At 39.5% G+C, this 22,230-nt stretch overlaps 1 protein-coding gene across 1 annotated transcript in view; it reads left to right on the top strand.

The window, feature by feature from the left end:
• Window positions 1-22,230, top strand: part of beta-Man (beta-mannosidase) — a 249,878-nt gene that overhangs the window by 135,191 nt on the left and 92,457 nt on the right. The window contains exons 9-10 of the mRNA XM_090381630.1: window positions 2,140-2,222; window positions 21,007-21,197. Coding sequence (XP_090237756.1) covers window positions 2,140-2,222; window positions 21,007-21,197 — 274 coding nt within the window. The remainder of the gene's footprint in view (window positions 1-2,139; window positions 2,223-21,006; window positions 21,198-22,230) is intronic.

Genomic DNA, 22,230 nt, shown 5'->3' with positions numbered 1-22,230 from the left:
CTTCATTTGCCCCCTCACAGCCCATCTGCTCAACCTTTCCAGATCCTGTTGCAGCAGCATAGTGTCAGTAGTGTCCTTGACAACCCTGCCAACCTTCGTATCGTCTGCAAACTTGGACATTAAGCTTGATATACCATCATCAATGTTCGTACATACAGAATGTACGAACTGTTTGCCAGAAGAAAATGAATATCCTCACAGTGCTCTCTCCAATGTCATGGGGTGCTGACCAGTACTTTCTTCTGCATCTGTATAAAACCATAATTCGATCAAGACTAAGCTATGGTGCACCTGTATATGACTCAGCTAGAAAATCAGCATTGCAGTCCCTAAATACTATTCAACACAATGCCCTAAGAATAGCTCTAGGTGCCTACCGAACATCGCCAGTCCATGGTCTATATATCAATGTGCACGAACCTCTATTATCCATTTGAAGACAGATGCTTCTGCTTATGTATGCAGCCAAACTTTGCCTGCACATCCTATCTGGCCTTACCTCTTTAACCCGGCTTTTGTAAATTTATACAGGAATAAACAAATTAAAATAAACCTGCTGGAATCAGATTGAAGGATGTAATGAAGAATTGGAGTGTACCACTAGACAATATCCAACCAGGCACCAAAAAAATGGAGCCACCTTGGTCAACTTTCAAACCTGTATGTGATGACTTTTTTCGGAAGTGGGGAAAGCAGGCTCTGGACAATCAAAATATACAGCAGCTACATGCAGCTCATGCATCAGCAAACACACACTGTCTGCAAATATATACTGATGGATCTAAATCTAATACATGTGTAGGTGCTGCAGTGGTTCTTCCTACTTGCGTTAGGTCTGAAGCTCTTCCCCCTATTTGCAGTATTTATACCACAGAACTCCATGCAATCAAAATGGCTATTGAACACATCAACAACAGGTCTAAACAAGAGATAAATCTATACAGATTCCTTGAGTGCAGTAACTGCTTTACAACATAAATATCCCAACTCATCCTATTTTGAAGGATATCAGAGCACGACTGATAAATCTAGCAGAATACAACACAGTGGTAAGGTTTTGCTGGATTCCTGGGCATGCCAGAATCCAGGGAAATGAGAAGGCAGATGAAGCAGCTAAAAATCCAGTCAATCCTATATCTTCACTTGCCTTGATTCCATATATGGATTGCAAACTCACTATAAAGCAGTGATGTATCGACCAATGGGCATCAGTCTGGCAGCAACAAACTCATAATAAGCTCTTCCAAATAAAGCAAATTCCACAGTACTGGAAATCTAGTTCACGAGTGAACAGATGAGAAGAGGTGGTCCCTGGATGCTGCATGATTAACAAATTTTAAAGTAGTTCAAACTTAAAATAACTCATTAGAGATGAACCAAATTCTCAGTGATGATGCAAATCTGTCTAACCTATTTAATTTTTTAAAGGAAATTCATTTATAAAAAAAAAAAAAAAGATTTTGTTTGCAGAACTACTGCGACAGGCACAATTTGGCCTTAGTTGCCCTTGTGCCAGTAAATCCCCATTAAAACTAACCAACCTATTCATGCATTAAGAATCTGCAGATAAAGGAACCACTTGGTGGCAGTGATCCCAGTGTACTGATGTGGGATTTACTCAAAGATGTAACTACCATCGGGGGTAAAGGGAAGGGATTTTGCTTACTGTAATTATTTTTGATTTTTTACTGTAATCATTTTGTGTTAATTTTTTTTGTTGTTTTAATTTCTGGAGAGTATCATATGGAAGTTAGTATCATATTGAGGTAAATTTCTCTTATTCTTCTGCAAATTCTCTCTTGATATATAAGTTTGTCTATTGATGAAGAAAGCTTTGGAAAGCTTGTGTTAAATGTCATTTATTTTATTTTATTGCATGTAATGTATTTTAAAGTTTTATAGAATTTAAATTATACAGTTATATAAAATACTATTTCAGTTTTCTTTTAATGTAGTCTTATGTTTAATTGCTCACAATGGCATCAATGTATGTAAGAAAATGATATAATGGTTATTTCCAATACAAGAAATCTTTTTGAAAGATTAAAAAATCAGTAAGATTAGAAAAATATTTCATCAATCAGTATTAAACAGAATTATTTTTAAAAACTTCTGAAGTGAATGCTATTTTTGTTTTAGATACGTAGACTACAGCACCATCCTTCAATATTGATTTGGGCTGGAAATAATGAAAATGAAGCTGCTTTAGCTGATAAGTGGTGGTAAGTGTGTTTGTGTTAATGTAATTAACCCCAGGGGCTCACATTCGGTGAGTATGGGCTTGGCACACCCAGGGTCCTGAGCTGGATATCATCATCATTCTTCTTTTTCTTGGTGATTCCCTTCTCTCTCTCTCTCTCTCTCTCTTTTTTTTTTTTTTTTGGCTGGTGCAGCATTAGCCTCAGGCTTCCTTGTGCTATATGGCTAATAATGATAATAAGTGTGTTTGTGCTGAATTTGAAAGTGTTTGGAATTTTCAAAAATATGATTGTGGGGAGTTTGTGATGGCAGATCCTTGCCAATCAATTCAACGCTAGAGAGATCCTGGAAGTCTCATATAGTAGAATTTGTTTTTCAGCCTGGATTGTGTTATTATCAGAGACTGTTTTTATAGAGGTGGAATACAAATTAATAGAAGGGGTGAAAGAATATTTGCTGATGCTGTTGAGGCAATAGGAAACTGCTAGGTGGGATTGGAGGGGGGGGAATTGCTGATTAATAGTTTTATGACAGCCTTAAGTAGAATTGATTTTTCCATTGCTTCTATTGAGACATTCAATGGCCAGGGAAGCATTATAATGTTATCAGGGTCTATCAGACTAAAAATTCTATGGGATGTGTTTGAGTCACTACAAGCCAAAAAAAAAAAAAAAAAACAGGCATTCATTTATTTGTTTATGTATTAATGCTGCTAGGAATATAGTAAATAAATTTTGTATGAATTTTTTATAGGTTAAAAATCATACAAGGGATTTATAGGAATATTACAATGTAGTTAATCTGGTATTAGGAATGCAGAAGTTGAACATGGCAGGTACAATGCATACAGAAGGGAGCACGACTGAAAGGAGGAGAAATTATACTTTTGGTTAAGAAGCATATAGATTCTAAAAAAATAAAAATTTAAAACACATGGTTTACCAGTGAAAAATATGCCTGACTTCAGAATCAGACCTATAAGCTTCACTCTTATTCTGGAGAAAATAATGGAATATAGGTCTGGACAGGAATGCAGTTAAAAAGCAGTCACATCATGGAATTGTTAAAGAATGATATAGTCTATTGGGTACTATGATGCAGTAACAAAGGAACTGGATGCCAAAAAATGATTTTAACATCATTAAATTAAAAATATCTTGTTGGCATTTAGCCAAGACTATATTTTTAGATTAAACCACACACACACACACACACACACACACACACACACACACACACACACACACACACACACACACACACATCAAGCATCTCTCATATTGTTGAGTTTATTTATTTATTTATTTTGAATGCATTGAGTACAAAGACATGTGCACAAAGTTTACAAAAATGAAATAACATTTATAGGTTGTAATTAATCAGTCAGTAATTGTAATTAGTCAATAATTAATAATATCCAAGATAAATAGTAAATACAACAAGACAACTAAATAATAAGAATTAACAGATACTAATACAAAAAATTTTGTGGTTTCTAATGGTAGCCAAGCAAGAATGCTTGGCTACCATTAGTGCAAGAAGCAAGTTTTCTACACTTAGCCTGTTCAAACTCTAGTTTGGACTGATTAATAACTGCTTTACAATTGTTGCAAGCTTTGGTGTAGGCAGAAAACGAAACTGAAGAATTAGAAACAAGCCAATTACGATATGCAATATTCTTCTCTTGAGCAGCCTTAGCACATTTATGGGAAAACCAAGGTTTCGATAAAGGACGAGATTTTAAAGTGAAGTGTGGGATAAAGGGTTCCATTCCTGCAAGAATAATTTCACTGACACGATCTGAGCAAACGTTGACATCAGCAGTTTTGAAACAGTAATCCGACCAAGGAAATGAAGAAAAGAAATCTCACAGGTCATCCCATTTTGCATTCTTGTAATGCCAAACAACACGAGGTTGGGAATAGCCATGAGAGAAAGGCTCCATTGGAGAAGAGACAATCACCAAGTTGTGATCTGAAGTGCCTAAAGGTCCTCTCACTTCGACTGTTTACTTAGAAGGGCTGTTTGTGAGAAAAAGATCAAGCGTGTTGGCTTTATGATTAGGATTGTCCAGTATTCTTGTAGGTAAATGAGCAATCTGTGCAAGGTCATTAGTAATTGCAAAAGCCTCAGCACCTCGACCAGCTGGTTAGTGTGACTAGAAAATGGAAGCCAGCTGGAGTTGTGAACATTAAAATCACCAAGGAAAATTACCTCACTGTTAGGAAAGTTGGACTTGAGAAAGTCAAGTTGCAAAGAGAGGAAGTCAAAGAGCTCCAAGTAATTAGTGGAGTTCAGAGAACGATAGAGACAATATATGAATTTGACACAATGGGATAGAGAGATTTTAAGCCAGAGAAGATCAAAGAGAGGAGATTCCAAATTGCCAAGTCTCTGACATGGACTATCAGAATGGACATATGTACAAGTACCACCTTTGTGGCGAAAGGAATCATACAGCAAATAATTTGGGAATCTGAGATGAGCAGTATTTGAATCAACCGATAACTGAGATTCTGTCATAAAAAATACGTGGGATTTGGCAAACTGCAAGTGGAAATGGACATCATTGAGATTAGAATTGAGACCACATATATTTCTGAAATTAATTAGGAAGTGCTTGGGAGGTTTAGATATTTTTGCAGATAAGCTTACTCTGTTAGTTTGACAATTCATGGTGTATTCAATAATAAGAAAAAGTGGATGGGACATGCTGTATGAAGTAATGAGATTTTTGGATATGGCATACACATGGTAAGATTATACCCAGATCCTTGACATAACGTGGCCTCGACAACGTTCCCTGCATACACACTACTCGGACTCATCCAGTCACTATCTGGCAGGGTAGAGGTAGCAAGATTATACACTAGCTGATCCAGAAGCCTCCTAGAGAGTTACCAACACCATTTTCGAGCTGTACCCTTGAAATGTAAGGAATATTGAATCTCGCTACAATGTTCATCATAACCTCAAAAGTCATCAATCATACTGTACGATGGAAGAGATAGGGAAGGGTTGCTAAAATTCATCATGTGCCCTTGCTAATGCTAAATTTCATTTAACAATGAAATTTAGCATTAGCATTAGCAAGGCACATGATCCAAGAAAGAAACCTTATATAGCATCAACCAAAAAAAACAAAAGAAAACACTCACACACCCTTCTCATTTCACCCATCCACTCGTTCCAAATGTTTGTCTAGTTCTGCCTTGAATCTGTTTAAGCTCTCAACTTAGCATTAGCATTAGTAGAGGCATTTGATGCAAGAAAGCAAGCTTATGCAGCATCAGCCAAAAAAAAAAAAAAAAAAAACCCACTTCCACATCACCCCTCCGTTCGTTCAAAATACCTGTCCAGCTTAGCCTTAAACTTATTTAGGCTATCAACCTCCACGACAAGGGATGAAAGTCTGTTCCACCAACCAACCTCCCGCTGGCTAAAGGCAAATTTCCGCACGTCTATCTTACATCTGTCTTTCCTCAATTTGAATTTATGCCCTCTCAGGTGATTTTTCTGAGCTAGAGGAAGAATCCCATCAGCATTGAGCATGCTTAAACCATTCAAGGCTTTATACACCTCTATCAGATCACCTCGCTGGTGCCTAGTCTCCAGACACTGTAATTTGCAAAACTTAAGCCTTTCTTCATAAGAGCACCCCTTTGTTCCATTCACTAATCTTGTTGCCCTTCTCTGTACTCGTTCCAGCAGCTCTACATCCTTCTTGAAATGAGGCCTCCAGACCTGTATGCAGTACTCCAGGTGTGGCCTGACCATTGCCTTATACAAGGGAATAATCACCTCCTTATCCCTGCTGGAAAAATTCCTGTATATCATTGACAATACTCCATGAGCTACTCTTGCAACCCGTCTGCACTGCTCAGAGAACTTCATATCTGCCTGCACAACCACCCCCAAGTCCCTTTCATTCTCTACCACTGTCAGTGTAGTACCACAGAGTTGATACGTTGCTCTGGGGTTGCTGTTTCCCATATGTAGTACTTTACATTTGTCAATGTTAAACTTCATTTGCCACCTCTCAGCCCATCTGCTCAACTTTTCCAGATCCTGTTGCAGCAGCATAGTGTCAGTAGTGTCCTTGACAACACTGCCAACCTTTGTATCGTCTGCAAACTTGGACATTAAGCTTGATATACCATCATCAATATCATTTATAAATACAGAAAACAATAACGTATCCAACACTGAGCCCTGAGGGACTCCACTAATAACATTAGTCCACAATGAGCAGTGTCCATTGATTACCACTCTCTGTCTTCTCCCCCTCACCCACCCCTTTATCCATAGCAGCAATTTGCCTCCAATGTCACACTGCTCCAATTTGTGTAGCAGTCTTCCATGTGCAACAGTATCAAAAGCCTTTCTAAGATCCAAGTATATAATATCAAAGCTATTCCTGCATCCAGTTCTTTTGTGACTGCATCATAGTATCCAATCAAATTGGTCAGGCAAGACTTCCCCTTAACAAAACCATGCTGTGTCTGAGCTATAACTGAAGTCTTGTCTAAATGATCCTGCAGTGCTTCTTTAACCAGTGCCTCCATTAATTTTCTTGGAACAGAAGTTAAGCTCACAGGTCTATAATTACTTGTGTCAGCCTTTGATCCTCCTTTGTGAATTGGGGTCACATTTGCACATTTCCAGTCTATGGGTACCTCCCCTGAGTCCAAGGAAGCTCATAATTATGGCTAAGGGTTTGCTTACTTCTTTTGCTGCCTCCTTTAATATAACTGGAAGGACCCATCCACCCCGGTTGCCTTTCTTGTGTTTATCTTCAACAGTTTCACCTTCACTTTACTTCCAGTTATTTCAAGATTCTGTAGCTTACTGCTAAAGTTGAATACACCTCTGGCATTCCCCTCGCTGAATAACTCCTCATGTGTGAATGTCAATGCAAAATATTCATTTAGTTTGTTAGCTACCTGAGCAGGATCATCAACAGTTGACCCATCAATATCAAGTGGACCAATCTGATTCATCCCCTTCCTTCTAGAGTTTACATAAGTAAAGAACTCTTTGCTGTTTTTCTTTGCATCCCTTGCCAAGGATTTCTCCTAATCTGCCTTCGCCTGCCTAACCTCCTTTGTAACTTGGTTGCATATCAACTTCTATCTATCATAGGCTTCTGTGTCATGTGTTAATTTGCAAGTACCCCATGCATTTTTCTTCTCTGCCATATGCCTCATTAGTTCATCTGACATCCATTTTGGCCTAAACCTTGAACAATATTTCTTAGTTGGTATGTAAAGCTTAGTAGCTTCCAAGATAAGTTCTTTGAATGCTTCCCATTTTGAATTTGCTGTTGGTAACATCATCAGTTGGTCCCACTGTATTGAATTTAAATACTGTCTCAGTCCATCGTAGTCGCCTTTACGGAAGCAATAACCCTTACCTTTACCCCTAATAGTAGTTACCTCTTTGAGTAAATCCCACTTCAGCACACTGTGATCACTGCCACCTAGTGGTTCATTTATCTGCTGATTCTTAATGCATGAAGAATCACTGCTGATAATCAAATCAAGAGTATTACTCCCTCTAGTTGCCTTCCGAACATGCTGATGTAGAAAACAATCATCCAATAAATCCACAAAAGCCCTGCTAGTGTGTGAGTGACCAGCCCCCAAATTGCAGTCAATATCTGGGAAATTAAAATCTCCCATTATAAGACTCTCTGATTTACTGGCCCACTCTATTTCCCTGTACAGTTTCTTATTATACTCATCAGAGTCATTAGGCCTATAGCACACTCCTACTCTCAATTTTGATCTCCCAATGATTATGTCACACCAAACTGACTCAACACTGCACTGTCCAGCGATGTCGACTGGCTTCACTTCCTTGGTTTTTATGTGTTTCTTAACTAATAGCATAACCCCTCCCCCCTTCCTATCCTGTCTATCCTTTCTGTAGACGTTGTACTCCCCAAATTGCAGTTCTGCATCCCTTATATCTGTGTGACACCACGTCTCTGATATCCCAACAATATCTGCCTTTGATGTTTTGAGCACTACCTCAAATTCATGAAATTTATTTACTAAACTCCTAGCATTGGTGTACACGCAAGTATACCTGCACCTGTTTCTATTCTTAGCTACCCTAACACAACCCATGTGTTTACTTGTACCGCAATGGCTCCCAGCAGTCTCTGAAATACCATGCATCTTGTTTTTCAGGCTTCTGCTCATGCTAATAGAAGTCAGTCATAAATATAGTCATACTGAGGAGCAATATCCCAATTTGTCTGAAATGTAAAATAATGAACCAATGTATACTCCCCATGATGACGTATGGAAGTGAAACTTGGGCACTCACCAAAAGAATGGAAGTGAAGCTGAGAACTACACAGCGAAGAATGGAACGAATTATATTGTGAATCAGACTATTAGATAAGATGAGAAACACATGTATTAGGCAGCAAACTCAAGTAAAGCACATTCTTATCAAAACTAAAGAACTAAAATAGTCTTTGGCAGGACACATACCTCGAAAACATGATGACAGATGGACTAAGAAAATAACAGAATAGTACCCAGAGGAGCCAAGAGAAAACCTGGAAGACAACAACGGAGACAACAATCAGTTTGTTGGTAGTAAATGGATGGCCATTGCACAAAACAGAAGGAACTGGAAAATTGATGGAGAGGCCTTCATCTTGCAGTGAATTGAAAATGGCTGATGATGATTGTTTACACAAAGGACACACAGGACAGAAGCGGACAAAGGGTTATGCTCTTAGTTAAGAGGCATATTAAATCTAATGCAGTGCATACAGTAAGCGTAGTTGGCTAGTGCAATGTTGAGTCAGCTTGATGTGACATAAGAACTGGGAAAACAAAAATGAGATTAGACGTGTGTTATAGGCCTAACAACTGTGATGAGTATAACAAACAACTGTACAGAGAAATAAAGTGTGCCAGTAAATAAGAATGTCTTATGGTCGTGGATTTTGACTTTCCTAATATTGACTAAAACTTGTGGGTTCTTTACTCACACACTAGCAAAGTTTTTGTGCATTTCTTAGGATGACTGTTTCTTATGGAAGCATGTTAGAGGTGGCAAGAGGAAGCATGTTAGAAGTGACAAGAGGAAGCAATACTCATGATCTGATTATTAGCAGTGACTCTACATGCATTAAGAACTTGCAGAAAAAGACCCAAGTGAATGCCACCCATTGGGTGGCATTCACAGTGTATTGGTGTGGGATTTACTTAAAAGCATAACTGCTATCAAAAGTAAAGAGAAGGGCTTCTGCTTTCATATGAGTGATTACAGTGGTCTCAGATGGTTTTTAAATTCTATACAATAGGACCAACTAATTTTAACAAATCAATTTTTTATAAGAGGCACGGCAAGTACAATGTGTACAGAATAATGGAAAGGTCCGTTCAAACGTTGAATCCTCCACCCAGGAATGTGATGGGATTATGGACAGTGGTGCAGCAAACATGGATGGAAATCCTGTGGAATGCTTTTGTGAACTAGTGTATACTGAGTGGAACTAGTAGTGGTTGGTGACTCTATTGTCAGGGAAATGGGGAACATGCTATGTAAAAAGGATAGGTGGAACAGGACCAGGGTATGTCTGCCAGGGGCAAAGCTTCATGATGTTTTAGAGCAGATATCATCTTTTAAGGGCACAAAGGGTGATATTATTGTAATAATTGTTGATATAATTATTATTGATATAATTGTTGATATAATTATTATTGATATAATTGTTGATATAATTATTATTGATATAATTGTTGATATAATTATTATTGATATAATTGTTGAAAAAAAGCTGTGAATTAGGGTTGAATTTGAAAGTGTCTGCAATTCTGCCCAAACAGGATAGGAGGGAGCATACGATGAGATCCTTGTCGATCAATTCGGCCCTGGAAAGACTGTGCAAGGCTCAAGGCGTAGAATTTTTTTCAGCCTGGTCTGTACTTGTTAACAGGAGAGACTGCTTCTACAGGGATAGGATACACTTAAATAGAAAAGGGTGCAAGAATATTTGCTGATGCTATCGAGGCACTTTTAGGTGGGTTGGAAAACTGCTTGCTTGTTGCTGATACAAGGACTAATAGATTAACAGTAGCCATGGCAGAGGTGAAAGTGATTCTTGCACTGCTTCTATTGGAATGAGTAGCAGCCTGGAAAACAAGATGCAGGGTATTTCAGAGAATGCTGGGAGTCATTGCAGTACAAGTGAACACATGGGTTGTGTTAGGGTAGCTAAGAATAGGAAAAGGTGCATGTATACTTGCATGTACACCAATGCTAGGAGTTTGGTAAATAAATTTGATGAATTTGAGGTATTGCTCAGAACTCAACCAGATATTGACTGGAATTTGTGGGTTGGTCACTCACAGAGTAGTAAGGCTTTTGTAGATTAAATTCCAAATAGCAAATGCTTAATGTGGATTTATTGGATGATTGTTTTCTACATCAGCATGTTCGGGGGGGGCAACTAGAGGGAGTGATACTCTTGATCTGATTATCATCAGTGATTCTTCATGCAATAAGAATCTGCAGATAAAGGAACCACTAGGTGGCAGTGATCACTATGTGCTGAAGTGGGATTTACTCAAAGAGCTGACTACCATCAGGGGTAAAGGGAAGGGTTTTTGTTTCGTAAAGGTAACTACGGTGGTCTGAGACAGTATTTAAATTCTATACAGTGGGACCAACTGATGATGGTACCAACAGCAAATTCAAAATGGGAAGCATTCAAAGAATTTATCTTGGAAGCTACTAGGCTCTACATACCAAATAAGGAATATTGTTCAAAGTTTAGGCCTAAATGGATGTCAGCTGAACTAATGAGACATGTGGCAGAAAAGAAAAATGCATGGGATACATATAAATTAACGGGTGACATGGAAGTTTATGATAGATATAAGCTGGTCTGTAACCAAGTCACAAAGAAGATTAGGCAGGCAAAGGCAGATTATGAGAAATCCTTGGCAAAGGATGCAAAGAAAAACAACAAAGAGTTCTTTACTTATGTAAACACTAGAAGGAAGGGGATGAATCAGATTGTTCCACTGGATATTGATGGTTCAACTGTTGATGATCCTGCTCAGGTGGCTAACAAACTAAATGAGTATTTTGCAGCTACACTCACACATGAGTTGTTATTCAGAGAGGGGAATGCCAGAGGGGAGTTAAACGCTGGCAGTAAGCTGGATGCTTTTGTAAAAACTGAGAGGAAAGTGGAGGAGAAATTGTTGAAGATAAACATAAAAAAGGCACCCTTGGGTGGATGGGATCTATCCAGTTATATTAAAGGCGGCAGCAAAGTAAGCAAGCAAACCCTTAGCCATAATTATGAGAGCTTCTTTGGACTCATGGGAGGTACCCAAGGACTAGAGATGTGCAAATGTGACTCCAATTCACAAAGGAGGATCAAAGGGCAACACAAGTAATTATAGGCCTGTTAGTTTAACTTCTGTTCCAGGAAAATTAATGGAGGCACTCTCTAAACAAGCACTACAGGATCATCTAGACAAGACTTCAGTTATAGCTCACAAAAAGCATGGTTTTGTTAAGGGAAAGTCTTGCCTGACCAATTTGATTAGATATTATGATGTGGTCACAAAAGAACTGGATGCAGGAAATAACTTTGATATCATATATTTGGATTTTAGAATGGCTTTTGATACTGTTGCACATGGAAGACTGCTGAACAAATTGGAGCAATGTGGCATTGGAGGCAAATTGCTGCAATGGATAAAGGGATGGTTGAGTGGGAGAAGACAGAGAGTGGTAATCAGTGGACACTGCTCTTCGTGGACTAATGATATTAGTGGAGTCCCTCAGTGTTCAGTATTGGGTCCATTGTTGTTTTCTCTATTTATAAATGATATTGATGATGGTATATCAAGCTTAATGTCCAAGTTTGCAGACAATACGAAGATTGGCAGGGTTGTTAAGGACACTAATGACAGTACTCTGCTGCTGCAACAGGATCTAGAAAAGTTGAGCAGATGGGCTTGAGAGGTGGCAAATGAAGGTTAACATTGACAAATATAAAGTACTACATATGGGAAGCAGCAACCCCAGAGTGACGTATCAACTCTGTGGTACTACACTAACAGTGGTAGTGAACGAAAAGGACCTGGGGGTAATTGTGCAGGCAGGTATGAAGTTTTCTGAGCAGTGCGGACGGTCTGCAAGAGTACTTCATAGTGTCTTGTCAATGATATACAGGAATTTTTCTAGCAGCAGGGATAAGGAGGTGATTATCCTCTTATATAAGTCAATGGTCAGGCCACACTTTGAGTACTGTATACAGATCTGGAGGCCTCATTTTAAGAAGGATGCAGAGCTGTTGGAATGAGTACAGAGAATAGCAACAAGATTAGTGAATGGAACAAAGGGTTGCTCTTACGAAGAACGGCTTAAATTTTGCAAATTACAGTATCTGGAGATTAGGCACTTGCGAGGTGATCTGATTGAGGTGTATAAAATCTTAAATGGTTTGAGCATGCTCAATGCTGATGGAATTCTTCCTCTCGCTCAGAATAATCATTTTAAAGGGCATAAATTCAAATGGAGGAAAGGCAGATGTAGGATAGATGTTCGGAAGCTTGCCTTTAGCTAGTGGGTATGGCGCCTCCGTAGCCAGGTAGGAAGGAGCAGCAGTGCGTAGCACACGCTTCTTGATTAGACAGGGGTTTGAGCCCGTCACCACCAAATACGGAGGATGCGGAAAGGTCAAGGATTGACCACCGCATATCCCTGAGCAATATGGCCTTAGTTGCTAATGCTCCAAATAACAAACAAATAGAAATATAGCTAGTGGGTGGTTGGTTTGTGGAACAGACTTCCTTCCTTTGTTGTGTAAGTTGATAGTGTAAATTAATTTAAGGCTGAGCTGGACAGGTACTTGGAATGAATGGAGGGGTGAAATGGGAGAGTGTTTTTTTTTTTTTTTTTTTTTTTTTTTGGCTGATGCTGCATAAACTTGCTTTCTTGCATCATATGCCTATGCTAATGCTAAATCATATGATACCTACGTAATAATGGGTAGGGCAACCTTTCGCCCGAATAAGGGAAGTCACATGGCGAGGCATTGAGTCCACTAGTTTATAAAAGCATTCCATAGGTATTTTCATCCAGGCTTCATGCATCTCACTGTCAATAATTCCTTCACATTCCTGGGTGGAGAATCCAAAGTTCGAACAGATCTTTCCACAGAATCCCAAAGCTGCTCAACAGGATTCATGTCTGTGGAGCATTTTGTGGTGCTAAAATCTGTGGAATGCTCCTCGAACCATGTTCTAGTCACAACAGCTCTGTGAGAGGAAGGTGTATTGGCCTCCTGGAAGAGTTCATTGCCCTATAGGTGCATGACGACCACGAACGGATGCAGATGGTCTGCAAGGGTGGACATGTTGAGGTGCGTTCAGAGGTGCGTCTAGATGTACCAATGGCTCCAACATATGCCAGCTGAACACGCCCCAGACCATTACTATCCACCTGCCCAAACAGTTCCTTGTTAACAGACAGGTGGTAGTAGTAGTAGTAGTAGTAGTTGTAGTAGTAGTAGTGGCATGTGATGCAAGAAAGCAAGTGTATGAGCTTATGCAGCATCAGCCAAACAAAAAAAAAATATCACACCATTCCCTCCAAATGCCTGTCCAGTTCCTCCTTAAATTTATTTAACCTATCAACTTCCACAACGACAGATGGAAGTTTGTTCCAGCAATTAACCACCCGCTGGCTAAAGGCAAATTTCCGCACATCTGTTCTACATCTGTCTTTGCTTAATTTGAATTTATGCCCCCTTAGGTTCGTAATCTGAATAAGTGGAAGGATCCCATCAGAATTCAGTGTGCTCGACCCATTCAAGGCCTTATACAGCTGAATCAGATCACCGCACAGGTGCCTAGTCTCCAGCCACTGCAATTTGCAGAACTTAAGCCTCTCTTGGTAAGAGGATCCCTTCATTCCTCTCACCAATCTTGTTGCCCTTCTCTGCACATGCTCAAGCAAATCTACATCCTTCCTAAAATGAGGCCTCGAGACCTGTACGCAGTACTCAAGTCGTGGCCTGACTTATTATACAGAGGGATAATCACCTCCTTTTCCCTGCTAGCAAAATTCCTATATATCATTGACAAAACCCCATGACCTGCCCTGGCAGCCTGTCTGCACTGCTCAGAAAACTTCATATCTGCCTGCACAATTACTCCCAGATCTTTTTCATTTTCTACCACCTTAAGTGTAGTACCACACAGTTGGTACGTTTCTCTGGGGTTACTTCTACCTATATGTAGTACTTTGCATTTGTCAAGGTTAAACTTCAGTTGCCACTTCTTAGCCCATCTGCCCAAATTATCTAGATCCTGTTGAGGTAGCACACTGCCATTACTGTCATTAACAACCCTGCCAACCTTTGCAGATGATAATCTGCAAACTTCAACACTAAGCCTGATATATATCTTCATCAATATCATTGATAAATATACAAAACAACAGTGGACCAACACCGAACCCTGTGGGACTACACTAATAATATTAGTCCACGAAGAGCATCACCCATTGATTGATTACCACCCTCTGTCTTCTCCCACTTAACCATCCTTTTATCCATTGTAGCAACTTACCCTTAATACCATTCTGCTCCAATTGGTACAATAGTCTTCCATGTGCAATAGTGTCAAAAGCTTTTCTGAAATCCAAATATTTTTCAAAATTATTTTTTGCATCCAGTTCCTTTGTAACCACATCATAATATCCTATCAAATTTTTTCAGACAAGACTTTCCCTTAACAAACCCATGCTGTGTCTGAATTATTGCTGCAGTCATGTCTAGATGATCCTGCAGTGCATCTATAACCAGTGACTCCATTATTTTACCTGGAACAGAATAGGTTATGTCCCATAACCTATTGCAACTAATGATCATCTGATGGTCTTGGTGGAGATGTTTCTTGCACCTCTCTCATTGAAGTCGGCAGTGATTTGTTCCACTGTCACTTTCCGGTTGGCTGAAGCAATATGAGACAGGTGTCAACGGCCATGTCATCCACCACACTTCTCCACTCACAGTGCTGTCCACGATGAGATGTTATTCCAGAAATGGCATATTCCTGATACTTTTGATACTGTCTAATGGAGATAGTGCAATTTCTGCACCACCTATGCGATAGAGTGACCCATGTGTCGGGCACCTACTGTCATTCCTCTTTCATAGTTGATTAACTCTCAATGTTTATCCACACTGACATCAAATTTATTGTCTATGTGGATGCAGTGTACCTATTAACCTGCAAAGCTGTGGGTTCATCCACTAGCAAGAGGGTTGACAGCGTGGTGTGGCCCAGGAACCAGATAGTCAATGAATTCTGTCCTTTCGGTGCATTATTCTGTATGCATTAGCATTAGCATTAGTAGAGGCATTTGATGCAAGAAAGCTAGCTTATGCAACATCAGCCAAAAAAAAAAAAAACCCACTTCCACTTCACCCCTCTGTTCGTTCAAAATACCTGTCCAGCTGAGCCTTAAACTTATTTAGGCTATCAACCCCCACTACAAGGGGTGGAAGTCTGTTCCACCAACCAACCACCCGCTGGCTAAAGGCAAATTTCCGCACGTCTATCTTACATCTGTCTTTCCTCAATTTGAATTTATGCCCTCTCAGGTGATTATTCTGAGCTAGAGGAAGAATCCCATCAGCATTGAGCATGCTCAAACCATTCAAGGCTTATACACCTCTATCAGATCACCTCGCTGGTGCTTAGTCTCCAGACACTGTAATTTGCAAAACTTAAGCCTTTCTTCGTAAGAGCACCCCTTTGTTCCATTCACTAATCTTGTTGCCCTTCTCTGTACTCGTTCCAGCAGCTCTACATCCTTCTTGAAATGAGGCCTCCAGACCTGTATACAGTACTCCAGGTGTGGCCTGACCATTGCCTTATACAAGGGAATAATCACCTCCTTATCCCTGCTGGAAAAATTCCTGTATATCATTGACAATACTCCATGAGCTACTCTTGCAGCCCTTCTGCACTGCTCAGAGAACTTCATATCTGCCTGCACAACCACCCCCAAGTCCCTTTCATTCTCTACCACTGTCAGTGTAGTACCACAGAGTTGACGGCCTCCGTAGCCGAGTGGGCAGGAGCGGGAGTGCAGTAGCACACGCTCTTTGAGTAGACCGGGGTTCAAGCCCCTGACTGCTGAATACGGTCGATCTGCCAACCCGCACTGGACCAGCGTGGCAGATTATGGTCCATTTCCCTCAGCATGAATTGTTGAGGAGGCTTCCACCCTGCAGTGGGTTGATAATGGCTGCACTTTACTTTTTTTTTTTTCTGGGGTTGCTGTTTCCCATGTGTAGTACTTTACATTTGTCAATGTTAAACTTCATTTGCCACCTGTCAGCCCATCTGCTCAACCTTTCCAGATCCTGTTGCAGCAGCATAGTGTCAGTAGTGTCCTTGACAACCCTGCCAACCTTTGTATCGTCTGCAAACTTGGACATTAAGCTTGATATACCATCATCAATATCATTTATAAATACAGAAAACAATAATGGACCCAACACTGAGCCCTGAGGGACTCCACTAATAACATTAGTCCACGATGAGCAGTGTCCATTGATTACCACTCTCTGTCTTCTCCCCCTCAACCACCCCTTTATCCATAGCAGCAATTTGCCTCCAATGTCACACTGCTCCAATTTGTGTAGCAGTCTTCCATGTGCAACAGTATCAAAAGCCTTTCTAAGATCTAAGATGCATTCAGGAAAGCAATTTTTTAATTGATTAGGCTTTTCATACTAACTAAGAAATACTATTCAAGGCTTAACTATTATACTTATTTTACTTATTATACTATTATACTTATACTATTCAAACCTAAGTAGATGTCAGATGAAGTAATGAGATTTGTGGCAGAGAAGAAATGTGCCTGGGATGAATAAAATTTATCAGCTGATACAGGCTCCTATGGTAAATATAAACTAGTCTGCAATCAAGTCACAAAGAAGGTTAGGCAAGTGCAAGTGATTTACATGATATCTTTGGCAAAGGATGCAAAGAAAAACAAAAATGATTTCCTTAAATATGTAAACACTAGAAGGAAGGAGATGAATCACATTGGTTCTCTTGATGTCAGTGGTTTACTTGTTGATGATCCTGCTCAAGTTGCTGGCAAACTGAATAGGTATTTTGTCTCCACATTCACAAATCAGGAATTTATTAGAAAAAGGGAGGCAGGCATTTATCAAATCTAACAGGGAGCTAAATGATTCTGTGATAATTGAGAGGAAAGTAGAAAAGAAATTGTCGAAGCTTACGATAAAAAAAAGTGCCTGGGGTGGATGGGATTTACATGAAATAATGCATGGAAGCAAGCTTATTAGCATTAGCACCCCTCCTTTCATTCCAAATACCTGTCCAGCTCAGTCTTAAATTTATTAAGGCTATCAAGTTCCACAACAAAAGATGGAAGTCTGTTCCATGAATCAACTACCCTCTGGCTAAAGGCAAACTTCTGCAGATCTGTCCTACAACTGTCTTTCCTCAATTTGAATTTATGCCCTCTCAGGTGATTATTCTGAGCAAGAGGAAGAATCCCATCAGCATTGAGCATGCTCAAACCATTCAAGGCTTTATGCACCTCAATCAGATCACCTCGCAGGTGCCTAGTCTCCAGACACTGTAATCTGCAAAAGTTTGGCGTTTCTTCATAAGAGCAACCCTTCATTCCACTCACTAAACCTGGTGCCCTTCTCTGTACTCATTTCAGCAGCACTATAGCCTTCTTAAAATGAGGCCTCCAGACCTGTATACAGTACTGAAGGTGTGGCCTGACCATTGCCTTATACAAGGGAATAATCACCTTCTTATCCATGCTAGAAAAATTCCTGTATATCATTGACAAGACACCATGAGTTACTCTTGCAGCCCGTCTGCACTGCTCAGAAAACTTCATATCTGCCTGCACAATTACCCCCAGGTCCTTTTCATTCTCTACCACTGTCAGTTTAGTACCACAGAGTTGATATGTTGCTCTGGAGTTAGTTTCCCATATGTAGTACTTTACATTTGTCAATGTTAAACTTCATTTAACTTTGAGAAAGCTCAATGTTGATGGCATTCTTGGCACTCTCCTCTGGCTCAGACTACACACAAGTGGATATAAATTCAAATTAAGGAAGCATGATTGCCAGATAGATGTGTGGAATTTGCCTTCAGCCAGCAGGTGGTTGATAGTTGGAACAAACTTCCATCTGTTGTTTTTGTGGAAATGGGTAGTTTGAATAAATTCAAGGAAGAACTAAACAGACTAGTGGATTGGATGGATAGGTGATGTGGGAAAGCATTAGCATTAGTAGAGGCATATGATGCAAGAAAGCAAGCTTATGCAGCATCAGCCAAAAAAAAAACAAAAAAACTACCACTTCACCCCTCCGTTCATTCGAAATACCTGTCCAGCTGAGCCTTAAATTTATTTAGGCTATCAACTTCCACAACAAGGGATGGAAGTCTATTCCACCAACCAACCAACCACCCGCTGGCTAAAGGCAAATTTCCGCACATCTATCCTACATCTGTCTTTCCTCAATTTGAATTTATGCCCTCTCAGGTGATTATTCTGAGCAAGAGGAAGAATCCCATCAGCATTGAGCATTCTCAAACCATTCAAGGCTTTATACACCTCTATCAGATCACCTCGCCAGTGCCTAGTCTCCAGACACTGTAATTTGCAAAACTTAAGCCTTTCTTTGTAAGAGGAACCCTTTGTTCCATTCACTAATCTTGTTGCCCTTCTCTGTACTGCTTCCAGCACCTCTACATCCTTCTTGAAATGAGGCCTCCAGACCTGTATATATTTCTCAAGGTGTGGCCTGACCATTGCCTTATACAAGGGAATAATCACCTCCTTATCCCTGCTAGAAAAATTCCTGTATATCATTGATAAGACACCATGAGCTACTCTTGCAGCCCGTCTGCACTGCTCAGAGAACTTCATATCTGCCTGCACAATTACCCCCAGGTCCTTTTCATTCTCTACCACTGTCAGTTTAGTACCACAGAGTTGATATGTTGCTCTGGAGTTAGTTTCCCATATGTAGTACTTTACATTTGTCAAGGTTAAACTTCATTTGCCGCCTCTCAGCCCATCTGCTCAACCTTTCCAGATCCTGTTGCAGCAGCATAGGGTCAATAGTGTCCTTAACAACCCTGCCAACCTTTGTATCGTTTGCAGATTTGGACATTAAGCTTGATATACCATCATCAATATTATTTATAAATACAGAAAACAATAATGGACCCAACACTGAACCCTGATGGAAAGTTTTTATTTTTTATTATTATTATGTTGTTTTTTTTTTTTTTGTGATGCTCTATGTGCTAGCTTTCTGCAATTGCCACTATTATTACTAATTCAGAAAAAGATATAGAGATGGTTTTGCAGGAGAATATGGTGAGAAGTTAGGCAGCATCTTGAGAGCTGTGTACAGGTTTGGAAGCCCCATTTTAAGAAGAATGTGAACTGTGGGAATTGTGGAGAGAAGTGCAACAAGATTAGTCAGGGAAACAAAATGTTATTCTTACAATGAGACTTCAGTTCTGAAAAATGCAGCACTTGCAAACTAGGCATCTAAGAGGGGATCTAGTTGAAATGTTTAACGTTAAGGCTTTAAATGGATTGGGTAAACTAAATACAGTACTGACTTCATCCTTTATCTTCTCAGATAATACAAAAAACATGCTCATTAACCTAAATTGAAAATGATAATTACAAGATAGATGTTTGAATTGCTTTCATCAAGAAAGATGTTTAAATTGTTGGAACAAATTTTCATATGGTGTTGTTTAAGTGGATAGTTCGAATAAATTTAAGGAAGAATTAGATAAATTATTAGAACATTTGGATTTGTGTTCAGTTAACTGAGCTTTGTGTTTTGTTGCCATGACAAGTTAATGATAGGTGCCTCCATAGCCAGGTGGGCAGGAGCAGCAGTGCTCCTGCACGCTTCTTGATTAGACACAATCAGCACACTTCTTGATTAGACCGGGGTTCAAGCCCATGACCACCAAATACGGAGGATGCGGAAAGGTCAGGGAATGACCATTCCTGAGCAATACACCTTTAGCAGGTGGTAGATGACTCTCATCAACCGGTGCAGTACCACCACTTTGCTTATTGGAGGCTTAAAGTGGTGAAACCCATGTTTAGTCTCTAGAGCAAATTTTCTGGCTCCCCCCCCACACTTCTTCCTGAATCCATGCGTGGTACTAAGTACTATAGGTTTTGATAACTTTCGTGTTTGGGGATTTCATAAAAAAAAAAAAAAAAAAAAACCAAATAACAACAACAACAAGTTAATGATCACATAGCTTCTATTGCTGTTTGATCATTCCAACATATAAGCAAAAATTGATATATTTCAATAGCTTATATAATTCCTAAGAATTGTAAAATTTTATAAAGTTTAACAGATTAAGTGATTACTCTTTAATTTCATGCTCTATAGGATTGCAATAACATTTTTAGAAAGCTACTAATTTCTCTCAGTATGCATGACATAACTTCAAAAAAAGGTTTATAACAGAAAAACTGACTTAAAAAAAAAAAGTTAAAAAAGTAGTCATGTGGGATTCTTGTAATACACCAAGTTCTTCCATCACTTGCTTCTGTTTCTTTTACATGTAACTTATTAATTTTGATATAATGATTTTTATTATTTTATAAAAAAATATATAATTAAAAGTGAATTACTTAAATTTAACAATGAGAGAAGAAGAAGAATTACATTTAATTTTCTTTTTGAATTAGGCCAGATGTAACAGCTCATTATGATCAGTACAAACATGACTACATCAAGTTATACATTAATACCATAATGCCTGTTATTCAAAAAGAAGACCCTAGTAGAATTTATATTCCAAGTAGCCCTTCAAATGGACAGCAGACAAAGGAAGAAGGCTGGATCTCCTCTAATCCTGGTGATGAACACTATGGGGATGGTAAGAAATAGTTCTTAAATTATTAAATCAAACCACAGAAATATTCTGCCCTTTTAAGTATTCTGATGAATTATGACGTTTGGCTCTAGTTAATACTGAAGTGATCTTATGGCTCATGAGAAAATAAGCATTGCATTATCTGTGAGTTTTTCTGAGATGCCTACTTTTAAATAAATGGGGCTCTGCTTCTTTGTTTAAAAGATATTGTTACAAGACTTACTGGTCTTTTGCCAGATAGCATGTAGTTTCAGATAGCCTATGTCTAACAACATAGTGAAAATCAGGTTGCTAATCATGACCTACAAAATGGTGTAATATTTCACATAGAGAGGAATAAATGAAAACAGCAGAAATTAAATGAAACTTGTATTTCACAAACAACAAGGAAACTGTGCATGTCAGTCTTCAAAGTAGTTCCCAATATATCAGTATATTTTGTACAACAGGGCACAATGCTTTCTTTCCTTTATCATCTGCTAAAGAAATTTAGTGAATCCATTATTTTCCCCGGAATAGAAATTAAACTCTGTAATTACTTTAGCATTAGCATTCCCCTCGACATGGGCACCTGTATGTGGTGAGGGGACCTCCCAGTGATGCTGCTGGTTTTCCAGATTAGCATCACTGGGATCTAACGCCCATACCTTGGTTCCAGGGTTACATCTTTGGAATCTGGCGTGTGCAGCCGTGCACTGCGACCCGTGGAATTCGGAAAGGGGGATCCTGGTGGTTGAGGGGCCCAGCCTTAATACACCACTTTGGCCCCTGCTTCAACAAGACGGGTGGTCCTGGACCAGCCCGACTGGGATCAATCGGCGGGTGGTTCTTACTGCTAGGGTCAACTGCGTTCCAATAAGTTTCCCTCCCTTTGGTCCTGGGATGGGATCAAGGCTTATTGGAAACGTGGGTATGGTGCCTCTAAGCTAACTTGGCGTCTCATTCTTGTATGCAGTACCTGCTAGTTCACGAGTGGGCGTCCCCTCATAGGGCTCCGTGGTGGGCGAGGTACATAGGGCATCTGAAATTTTTATCT

The sequence above is a fragment of the Mastigoproctus giganteus genome, chromosome 9, assembly GCF_048544385.1.
Source record: "Mastigoproctus giganteus isolate SK-2022 chromosome 9, ASM4854438v1, whole genome shotgun sequence".
NCBI lineage: Eukaryota > Metazoa > Arthropoda > Arachnida > Uropygi > Thelyphonidae > Mastigoproctus > Mastigoproctus giganteus.
Note: the sequence above shows the minus strand (reverse complement) of the source record. Positions and strands in the feature narration are given on the sequence as shown.